The sequence below is a fragment of the Lactuca virosa genome, chromosome 2, assembly GCF_052849685.1.
Source record: "Lactuca virosa cultivar CGN04683 chromosome 2, Lactuca_virosa_CGN04683_v6, whole genome shotgun sequence".
Lineage (NCBI taxonomy): Eukaryota > Viridiplantae > Streptophyta > Magnoliopsida > Asterales > Asteraceae > Lactuca > Lactuca virosa.
The window spans coordinates 164,012,130-164,024,974 of record NC_136427.1 but is presented as its reverse complement, the minus strand read 5'-3'; the positions used below and the strand labels follow the sequence as shown (position 1 = coordinate 164,024,974).

The 12,845-nt window shown below is 27.1% G+C and overlaps 1 protein-coding gene across 1 annotated transcript; it reads left to right on the top strand.

Annotated features, from left to right (window-relative positions):
• The first annotated feature begins 553 nt into the window (after positions 1 to 553).
• Positions 554 to 3,525, top strand: LOC145157939 (protein FAR1-RELATED SEQUENCE 6-like). Its single transcript, XM_079076913.1, has 9 exons — positions 554 to 806; positions 920 to 927; positions 1,026 to 1,220; positions 1,366 to 1,782; positions 1,871 to 1,935; positions 2,393 to 2,738; positions 2,823 to 2,849; positions 3,229 to 3,303; positions 3,520 to 3,525. The coding sequence occupies exons 1-9, from the start codon at positions 554 to 556 to the stop codon at positions 3,523 to 3,525; spliced, it is 1,392 nt and encodes a 463-aa protein (XP_078933039.1).
• Positions 3,526 to 12,845: the final 9,320 nt, after the last annotated feature.

The window sequence follows — 12,845 nt, the reverse complement described above, 5'->3', positions numbered from 1 at the left end:
ATTCATGTATTATTATATTGATTTAGATTTATAATTTATTAGGTGGTAAATCTTTGAGTTCAGTTGATGATGCGCAATATTGTGATGATATAATTAGAGAACATGTCTATAAGCCAGATGTACCTGTTCAACTTATTCCATTTAAGCGTTTAATCTTCAAATCATTAAAGTTGGCTATCAAAATGTATTCTGAGTATGCTGAAATTTGTGGTTTTGATGTGAGACTGAGCACGCAGTCAAGGTTTGATAACAAGATTATAAAGAAGAAACATGTTATATGTAATCGTGGTGGCAAACAGAAAAAGAAATATTGTGACACATTGGGTACAAGTGGTGTTAGGAGGAAACGAAATTCAAATTCAAGAACTATTGGTTGTCAAGCAAAGATTATATTTGAATCTGTGTATGGAACTCCAGATTTAAAGTTTTTCAGTTTGATGAACTTCACAACCATCCACTTGAGAAGAGAAGCGATTTAAAAAAAGAGAGGCAAATGTCATATTCAGAAAAAGAGTTTATTGTGCGTGCTTCCACATCAAAAATAGGTCCAACTATGGCTCATAAGTTGATGGCAAGTCTGAGAGGTGGGTATGAGTTTGTAAAGCCAAAAGTAGTTGACTATAAAAATTTAAGGAGAGATATTAATAGGGTTATTGGTTATAAAGATGCTGAAATGATAGTAAACAGAATGAATGACCGTCGAGCTCACTATCCAAATTACTCATTTGAGTTTAATTGTCAAGACGATGTTTTGGACTGTATGTTTTGGGCTGATGAAATGGAGAAGGCATATTATGCTGAATTTGGTGATGTTATATCGTTTGATGCGACTTTCCGAACAAACAAGTAAGTTATTCTATCTACTTTTTTTATATCTTATTCATATATGAATATTTTTAACTTTATGTTTAATGTTCAGTTTTTATTGTTGAAATATTGTAGTTGTATTCATAGATGAATATTTTTATATTCACTTATGAATACATCAAAAATTGACTTTAATGAATATTTTTTTTGTGTGTTAGGTATCGAATGTTTTTGTTCCATTTACTGCTATTGACCATCATAAAAAATCGGTTACTATTGGATCGGGGTTGCTAAGAAATGAAAGCATTGAGTCTTACTCTTGGTTGCTTAAAGCATTTCTTAAAACTCATGGGAAAGAACCAACACTTGTTTTAACCGATCAAGATGTTGCAATAAAACAAGCTGTTGAGAATGTATTTCCTAATTCAAAGCACCGATTATGTATGTGGCATATAATGAAAAAGTTGAAAAAAAAGTATTATTTTAATATAATGAATATTGATTGTTATTTTACTTATTATTATTTATTCATTTATAAATATTTTTGTTTTAATACAGATATCAGATGATTTATTTACGAACACAGACTTTAGAAAAAGGTTTTCGAAGCTTGTTTGGGACATTAATATGAAACCTGATGTGTTTGAGGTGAAGTGGGGTTTGCTTATGAAGGAATTCAATCTTGAAGACACAAGATGGTTTAAAGACATGTTTACAATACGTGATTCATGGATAACTGGATATTTTAGTGATATTCCAATGTGTGGTTTGATGAAGACTACGTTGAGGTCAGAGAGTATGAATTCATTCTTTAATACATACTCAGAAAGTGGGAACTTACTTTTGAATTTCATGATGAATTACGACACTGCCATTCAAAAGCAAAGGAATACTCAACGAGAACTTGATAAGGCATCAAAGAAAACATCATATAAAATGCAAACACCTCGAGAAATAGAACTGCAAGCATCAAAGGTTTATACAAGTACATTATTTTTTGAGGTGCAAAAAGAAATATATAAAGCATGTTTTTTTTGTACATACTCATATGTTGGTATTGAAGATGGTTGAGAAGTTTACATTGTGCAGCACAACAACAGTAAAATCGAATTTAAAAATGAATTTAAGGTAATTTACTAGTTTTTTATGAAAAATGTAATAATATTCATATATTAATATGAGAATATTCATATATGAATATATGAATATTCATATATGAATATGAATATTCATATGTGAATATATGAATATTCGTATTTTCATATATGAATATATGAATATATGAGTGTTGATATGAGTATTCTTATATGAATGTAAATGTGTAAATTTTGTTTTTGTATTAGGTTGAAATAAAAGCTGAAGAGAAAGAAATAAATTGTAGTTGTGAACATTTTAAGCGTATGTGTGTTTTATGCAGACATGCTTTTACAATAATGATGAGATGTGGTGTTAAAGAAATTCCTGAAATTTACATTTTGAAAAGATGGAGAAAGGATGTGATATCAAGAAATTATCGTTTTAGTTCTCTTCAATCCGATTAAGGTGATTGTGATAATGTAAAGCTAGTGAATGATTCATATTATAGTTTTGAATCATGTTTGGATATTGTAAGAGACGACAAAAAGAAATTGATTTTTTTTGCTGAGAAACAACAAATACTGTTGAAGGAATTTGAGAGTGATTATATATCTGCTGGATTGAAAAGCAAGACAGATGGTGAAGTCGTATGCAAGCTTTTGGGTGTTACTATTCCTATTCCACAAGAGATTAATATTCATGTTCCTGAAGTTCAAAGCAATAAAGGTTCTGGAATCAAGAAAAGAATTCCAAGTGCAGGTGAAGTAGCATATGAAAATTCTAAAAAAGAAAATAGAATGTGTTCAGGATGTGGAAAACGAGTTCCACACAATTTACGTACTTGTCCAAAAAGAGTTAGAGCTGATAAATCAGCAAAAGACAGTTAGGGATTTTTTAGTTTTTTTTTTTTGGTTTTATTCATTTATGAATATATGCAGATAAGAACAATAAACAATAATATTCATGTATGAATAATACACATTTATATTGATACGGTAAGTTGATATGTTCATATTTGTTTTTTAAATTACTATAAAATAAGTTATATTGATATGGTAAATTATTCATAAATGAATAATACCATATCAATAATATGTGGATTCATTTATCATTGAAAATGTTATTATTTACATATTAAAGGTAAATGAATATAACATGTTTGTGTTCAATTATAATTAACTAAAATAAAATTGAGAAATGTATATACCATATATGAATACAAATATGTATATTCATATATGAAGTTTGTTATATTCATATAGTAATAACTAAGTTATATTCATAAATGAATACAAATATGTAAGATGACAAAATAAATTGTCTTTGTTTGATGAGAAACAACAGATGATGTTGAAGGAATTTGAGAGTGAGAGTGATTATACATCTGCGGGATTGAAAATCAAGACAGATGTTGAAGTTGTATGTAAACTAATATAAATGAATATAAATATGTGAAATTTGTTATAGTAATAAATAAGTTATATTCATATGTGAACCTTTTTATGTTAATATCTAAACTTTGTTATACTAACATATTACTTTGAATATAATCATAAATGAATATATCATATTCGTATTCATTTATGAATAAACAGAAATAAAATTTGAAAATATTTGAATATAAAAAAATGACAGAAATAGGCAAACTTGTTTCTATTACATAATCATTCATAACAAGATTATAAAATATGTTCATAAGCATTACACAAACTATTTAAACGTTGTTCAATAACATTTAACAAACCATCTAAAACGTGTACTTCAAATTCATTCATCTTCAACAGAAACTGTTCTATAGCATCACACTTCATCACAAGCAATCATCAATATTCTTTTAACCTTTTTTGAATTGTTTGCATAGCCTTATATGCATGATCAGTACGCACTTTGAATTCAACTTTTTGATATTTTTCAGCAAGATCCAACACCTTAGCCTTCAACATGTTAATTTCAGAAGTTAGCATTCGGTGTGCATACCTTTGCCTGAGCTTCTCTAAAGTAGTTTGTTGAACTGCGCTTTCTTTATGAAGACCTGGTTTCCACTTTGAGAGTGGTTGTCCCATATAGGTCTCCATATGTCTCATTGCAAAGACCCCACAATCAACTTTGTTTTTAACTGTTCTCCATGACATTTCAAGTCGTTGGGGTGTGATACTTTCTTTTGAGATTGCATTTGCTCTTGGATGATTTATTTCTTTAAAGTATCTCATAAACAAATTTTTCTGATCATTAAATAAAATAAAAGTTAGATATGTAATAAATGGGTTCTTTTATGCTGTTGTGAATTCGGTACATACCAAAGGTTTCAATAGTACTTTGTATTTCCCTTCATAATCCCCCTCAACTGCACTGTTGTCCAGAATTTCAATTGATGGTTTCTTTAAGTTGAAGACAATCACAAAAATGTGATTGCTTTTAACAACTAGAAAGAATACATGTTTTTAGGTATATAATGGTAAGTATTTTGTTGATAAATATATATATATATATATATATATATATATATATATATATATATATATATATATAAACAAGTTTAATTAACATACCATGTCAATATCTTTTATGTTCAAGATTTTTTTGTACCCATCGGTACTGTCATGAAAGTTCTCCTTGAATTTTTCATATTTTCTTTCATCAGACAATGTTGAAGTTAGATAAGCAGTCTGTAACCAATATAATTTTAAAGAATTAGTAAATTGTTAATCATAAATGAATACATCATGTTGCTATAATAATCATAAGTATATACTAAATATATTTATTTTTGATTTTTTTATTCAAAGATGAATACATAATGATATGTGAATTTTAGTTGAATATACATAATTATATTAAAGAATACATCATATTGGTATAATCATATGTGAATTTCAGTTGTAAAAAATCATAATATTCATAAATGAATACATCATATTGGTGTATTCATTTATCAATAAAGAAGAAATTAAGGTTAGAACATAAACTTACAGAAACTGCAACTTTCAAGAAGAGTCTGTATGGTGAATTTCCAAAATCCCTTTCCAGTTCTTGGTGGTTAAGTAAATCAGCCCAAGTGTCTAAAACTTCTCCAAAAATCTATGTGCTTGCATATAGACTTTCCATAACTGCTCTTTCTGTTACCTGACCATATTTTGTCTGGACAACCACATCTATGTAAATATATAATCAAAATGTCATACATTATTATCTATATAATAATCATATATGAATGTCTATAAAGTAAAGTAACTTGCGATATATTCCCTTGCAAGTTGAACAACCACTCACAGACAATACTCTCCTGATGTGTCAGTTTAGGTTTTGTGTCTATTATTCTGCATTTGAAAGGTGATTTGAAATCATCGGCAAACTTCTTCTCTCTTGGTTCATCCAGATCATGCTTTGATGGTTCTACTTCAGTAGGAATTGCTACAAAGATTGGTTTTGGATTAAGAACGTTTTTGTTTGCTCATCTGATAACAACTTTCTGATTGTGGTCTTTGATTTGTTTCTTTGTAAGTGGTTTTTTTTGTGAAGATTCATTAGATTTTTTACTTGAAGTTTGATCTGAATCTTGACTGAGACCTAGACTAAAACTTGGATGAATATCTGCATGCCAGAAGATTTATCATGTAAATAGTTGTAAGTTAATTATAATATTATTTTTATATTTTGAAATGTTTTTCCAAATTGTTACCTCCTTCATTCCCTTTTATTTTGTAAGCTTTTTGTCCTTCATTGTTTTCATTTTCTGACTTTTTCTTTCCTGAAATATAAAGAAATTTGATTAAGTTATCCATTTGTGAATAAGTAATGTATTCATTTATGAATAAGTAATGCATATCATTATTTATAAATAATTAATATTATATTTTTTAATTTTTTTTTTGTATATTGTGTTATTTATTTGTGAATAATAAAATTTATTATATTCATTTATTAGTGATTCAAATATTTACCTTTATCTTCTGCATTTCTTTTCTCAATTTCTGTTTGTTTATCTTCACCTCTATCTTTCGTGTTCTTAGCTTATGCTCCTTATTTATTTGTATGTTCAGAGTTTTCTTTGCCTGAAACATATACATCATATATGAATATTTTTTTATTTTTTACTGATTTATATAGTGTATTATTCACTTATGAATAAACAATGTTATTAAAAAAATCAATATAAATATTGTAATATATTTTAAATCATTCATTTACCTGTATCATCTAGGTTCGTTTTTTCAACTTCTTTTCCTTCTTCATGTACACCTTTTGATTTTTCCTTTTCTGCAAGAGTATTACTTTTACTTCTAGTAATTGGTGACCCTGGTCAAAATTTAATAAACAAAATTGTTATTGTTTATTAATATTTTTATATTTTTTTAAAATAAAAGTAAGACAAAATTTACCTATATCAATATTATCCAAAATAGTTTTCATTTCAGGGTCATTCCAGATTTCATATTCTTTACTATTTTAAACTTGAAATTCCAACTCCAATGACATTATCCACAATGTTGTGAACAACTTTATCCAACAAAATTTCATTTTCAGTTTGTTGAATAGTCTCTTCATGATTATTTGTTTCTTCAGCATCATCATTTTTTTCTCTTCATCTTTGTTATTTTCATTGTTCTTTCCATCTTTCTCTTTTACTTCAGTTTCACCTTCTTTTTGATTCTTATCTCCATCATTATTTATTCCTTCATTCTCTGCTTCATTTGAATCAAGCAAGTAATCCACTTCCGGTTGACTTCCATCATTATCATTTTCTTGTTCACGATTTTCTTCACCATCTTCATTTTCTTTTTGATCATTTGTTTTTTGACCCATTATTGGTGTTAAATTGATACTTTCAACTCCAATTTCATTACTTAGAAATTCAAAAAGTGTTGTGCTTTCAATTTTTTCTTCAACAATTGTATTTGTCATCTTTTATTTGAAAATCCTAAAATTTTCCTTTTCAGGGAACTTTGTTATCGCATCATTGAGTTTTGAATTCAGCTTTTCCTTCATCCTCTCAAAACTATTAAGCATTTTAGATATTTTTGATTCATATGCCTATGTAATAAAAAGAAGTATGATTAGAATTTAATGTAATAATATATTATTAACATGTTCAAACTAATTACCTCAACAGAATGATCTTCATCTTTATCAGAATCACTGTCTTCGAGATCTGTCTCTCCTTCATCTTGTTCATTAACAAATTCTTCATTTAATTCTCCAAGTCCAAATCTACCTTTTTCTTGTTCAAATGTCTCTCGATATCTAATCTTCTCTGAACTCCAATAACAAATTGTTGGACGTTTACGTGTTACCGTTAAAGCTTCTGAGTGGATGTTATCAGCATAGAACAACTGCACATAAATGATAACTAATTGATATTCATATATGAACAAGTAAATATTAGTTTTTACTTATTCATATATGAATAAGTAATGTAAAGCATAACGTGTGAACAAGTATATTTTTATTATTCATATATGAATATGTGCTATTAGTTTATGAATAATAAATATTATTAAAAATTGAGTATAAACATTATAATAACTTACCACCAAGAAAGCTGAAGGTCCAACAAAGAAGCTGTTATCTGAGTATGGTATGTATGAGTTCTTTGTTCTGACAAGACAGTCCAAAACATAGCTGCACCAGTCTATATTGCTGATATCTGTTTTTCTTGAAATATAACTCAAAGGAAACAGGTTGCATCTTCCCATTGATGTTGACTCGCAAAAAATGTTGACAAAAAGAACTAAGAAGTTCAATTGGAAATTGAAATCAGCTTGTGTGGTAGAAACAATAACATTTTTGATTGCACTCAGTCGGATAATTAAATCTTTTTTAAATTGTTGCTTCCATTCACCATAACGTGTATCATCCTTAGGCCATTGATCCAGTTGTGTAAGTATGGTTCCACCAATTGGTATGCCCAACATGTCATGAACAGACTCTGCTGTTACTTTCAGTTCCTTTCCTTCAATATCTATCACCATTCTCTCAAAATCAAATTTTTTAAGAACATAAAATCCCAGCTTCTATGGTATATCTGTGATTTTCATTTTTAATAAAGCTCCAAAACCCATAGATCTTACACATTCCTTTTGTTCTTTGCTCAACCCAAGGATTATAGATAGTAATGACTCTGGTGAACATTTATTTTTCATTGAGAAAATATCCTTTACCACTGGTTTTTTTTTTGTCTTTCTTGATTGGTGACTCCTTTTTTTTGCCTTTTTGATGGACGACTAATTCAAAATCAGAGTCCGAATCATGTAGTTCTCGTTTTTCAGGAGTTTTCATTTTTGATGGACTTTTTCTGCTTTGATGTTTTATTTTCTTTGGTGTTTTTGTTTCTTTTTTATCTGGGAAATGAAAACATATAATATTTGAATAAGTTATTGATATATGAATATGATATATGCTTGTTGATTTATTAATATTTATTTATTACAAAAATATAATTAAGATATACAATTTTATTCATATATGCATATATTAGATATGATAGGAATTTTGTACCTTTCACATTTTTCCTCTTCAAATCCTTTTCTATCATTGTTGTGGGGTCTTTATCAGAAGTACAAATCTTCTTACCTTCATGAATTAGTGAGTAGAAGATCAATAATTTTGAAATACATTTTACAAAGAAAATATATTATATTCATAAACGAATATAGAATATTCATTTAAAAGATATGATATGTATTTTATACCTTTTTGATTTTTGTGCATTGATCTTGTTTCTCTCATTGTTGGTGAATCTTTATCGGAAATGTTAGTGTTCTTACCTTCATTAAATAGTAAGTAGAAGATAAATGAGTTTGATATTCACAAATGAATATTAGAATAAAACATATATATTCATATTTTTTATTCACATATAAATATGTTTTGTTATATTCATATATGAATAGAACATATATAAGTCATTTTTGTTATATTGACATCTGAATAATGTATGTATGACATCAAGTTGTGTTCTATTCATGTGTGAATATAAATAAAATACATATTCACAAATGAATATGTGAATAAAACATATATATTCACATTTTTTTTATTCACATATCAATATGTTTTGTTATATTCATATGTGAATATAACATATATAAGTCATTTTTGTTGTATTCACATTTGAATAATGTATGTATGACAGCAAGTTATGTTCCATTCATATGTGAATATAAGATACATGTTCAGAAATGAATATTTGAATAAAACATATATATTCACATTTTTTTATTGACATATGAATATTTTTTGTTATATTCATATGTGAATAGAACATATATAAGTCCTTTTTGTTGTATTCACATTTGAATAATGTATATATGACAGCACGTTATGTTCTATTCATATGTGAATATAACATACATGTTAAGAAATGAATATTTGAATAAAACATATATATTCACATTTTTTTTATTGACATATGAATATTTTTTGTTATATTCATATGTGAATAGAACATATATAAGTCATTTTTGTTGTATTCACATTTGAATAATGTATGTATGACAACAAGTTATGTTCTATTCATATGTGAATATAACAAAACATATTCACAAATGAATATTTGAATAAAACATATATATATTCGCATTTTTTTATTCACATATCAATATGTTTTGTTACATTCATATGTGAATAGAACATATATATTCATATTTTTTTTATTCACATATGAATATGTTTTGTTATATTCATATATGAATAGAACATATATAAGTCATTTTTGTTGTATTGACATTTGAATCATGTATGTATGACAGCAAGTTGTGTTATATTCATATGTGAATATAACATACATATTCACAAATGAATATGTGAATAAAACATATATATTCACATTTTTTTATTCACATATCAATATGTTTTGTTATATTCATATGTGAATAGAACATATATAATACTCACATTTGAATAATGTATGTATGACAACAAGTTATGTTCTATTCATATGCGAATATAACAAAACATATTCATAAATGAATATTTGAATAAAACATATATATTCGCATTTTTTTATTCACATATCAATATGTTTTGTTATATTCATATATGAATAGAACATATATAAGTCATCTTTGTTGTATTCACATTTGAATAATGTATGTATGACAGCAAGTTATGTTCTATTCATATGTGAATATAACAAAACATATTCACAAACGAGTATTTGAATAAAACATATATATTCACATTTTTTTATTCACATATCAATATGTTTTGTTATATTCATATGTGAATAGAACATATATATTCATATTTTTTTATTCACATATGAATATGTTTTGTTATATTCATATATGAATAAAACATATATAAGTCATTTTTGTTGTATTGGCATTTGAATAATGTATGTATGACAGCAAGTTGTGTTCTATTCATATGTGAATATAACATACATATTCACAAATGAATATGTGAATAAAACATATATATTCACATTTTTTTATTCACATATCAATATGTTTTGTTATATTCATATTTGAATAGAACATATATAAGTCATTTTGGTTGTATTCACATTTGAATAATATATGTATGACAACAAGTTATGTTCTATTCATATGTGAATATAAGATACATGTTCAGAAATGAATATTTGAATAAAACATATATATTCATATTTTTTTATTGAGATATGAATATTTTTTGTTATATTCATATGTGAATAGAACATATATATGTAATTTTTGTTGTATTCACATTTGAATAATGTGTGTATGAGAGCAAGTTATGTTCTATTCATATGTGAATATAACAAAACATATTCACAAATGAATATTTGAATAAAACATATATATTCACATTTTTTTATTCACATATCAATATGTTTTGTTATATTCATATGTGAATAGAACATATATAAGTCATTTTTGTTGTATGCATATTTGAATATTAGTTTTGCTTGTGTTCAGAAGTAAACAAAACATATCAAAATAAAATTATCTTCAGTATGTTCATTTTCTGTTGTGTTTTTAAGTGAAATCTCATCTAAGTTAATCAGATCTACCTTTTTGATTTGTTCTTGTTTTTGGTTTATATGTATGCTTCACTGTTGGTGTTGTTTCTATAAGTGTAAATAGTTAATATTAGGGAAAAATAAGTGAAATGTGAAGTAACGTTTATATTTTGACAGAATAGTTTTGAATAAGTATGAAAAATGAAGAGATGATGTAAAATCGTTTATATATCAACTAATAATGGATGATTCTTTCAAAAAATTTAAGTAAATCAAGTAATAACGAAGGAGGGTTACGAGAATGAACAATTATCACAAAAAAATGAAGTAAACAACCTATTTTTGAAGAATGAACAGTGTGAAAACAATATTTTTAGTTCTAAATCAAGTAATAATGAACGAAGATTACGAAAAATTTCAAGTAATGAAGTGATAATTTTTAGAAATGATTAGAAATCGTTAAAAATTGGACAAAAAACGCCGATACCTTTCATTGTCAAGAGTGATGAAATGGTCTCGTTCATGTTTTCATCCGAAGACATTTTTCTTACGCAAATGGTTTTCTTCTTATCGATGCTTCTGCAAATGGTTTTCTTCTTATCGATGTTTCTGAAAATGGTTTTTGTGTTATGGGGTATCGAAGAGGGAAATGATGGGTTTCTGTCGAAATTTGACGTATGGTGATATTACTGAAGTGCCCTAACCGTTTAATGTTTTTAGGTAATTTACAAATTTGCCACCACTTATTAATGTGTTTATATTATTTACAAGTTTGCCACCGTGCGTTTTTTAAGCTCATTAAATGATTGGCTGAGAATGGTTCCCCATTCTCAACCTTTTGTTTCTCAATTGAACCCTCCTATATATATATATATATATATATATATATATATATATATATATATATATATATATATATATATATATATATATATATATATATATTGATTTTCTGAGTTTTAGGGTTTCCAAACCTTTATGCATTTTCTATTGATTTGTCCCCCCCCCCCCCCTTATATATATATATATATATATATATATATATATATATATATATATATATATATATATATATATATATATATATATGAACAAATTACTGAAATTTTCCCTATGGTTTGCCAAAAATGTGTGGTTGGTCCCTAATGTTTTTTTTGCACTCTGACCGTCCCTTTGGTTTCGTTTTATTGCATGGTTCATCCTTGACGTCCCTGAAATGACTATAATGTCCTTAATATTTTTTTTCATTTTTTTAATTATTTTTTAATATTTTTTTAATTAAAGAAAATAAAATAACTGGCAGATGGGACCCACCTGCACTCCCACTCATGATCCCACTCAGGCTAGCACTCCGATTACTCCCACCACCAGGCTATCATCAACCATCGACCACCATTTACCATCGCCAACTGCCACCCGAAACCGAAATAAAATCTATAACCTACAAAACCATCAGTGAGACCCATCTTCATCCCCCTCACTCTTTAACCCTAACCCACCCTCTACCATCGACAACCATCATCTACACCTTTTTCTGGAAACAAATAAACACCCGATCCCAAAAAAATCATGCTAAAAAATAAACCAAACACCAAATCAAAATAAATCCAAAAAAATCACAACATGTATTCTTTTTTGGAATTTCAAATAGTCGAACCTATGTTCTTTTTCAGAATTTTAGAACATAAAAATCAAACATCAAAAGTTAAAAGTCAAAATTGACAAAAAAAAAACCCAAATCATATATGAGCATCGATCTAAAGAACTAAGGTTTTACACACACAAGCTTTCACAAAATTACATCCTATCTTGGATTTCCCAGAAGCCAAATCCCCACCAAGAAATTAATACCCATAAATCGACGGTTGTATGTGAAAGAGAGGTGGGAACAATGGTCAGATAAACAATCATCGATCTATAGAGTTAGGGTTGTGAGGTGGAGAAGATGTAAGTTTCACGGGAGAGGTCTTCTGTTGTTGATCGTGAGGACGTCGTCACTAGAAACACAAAAAGGTAG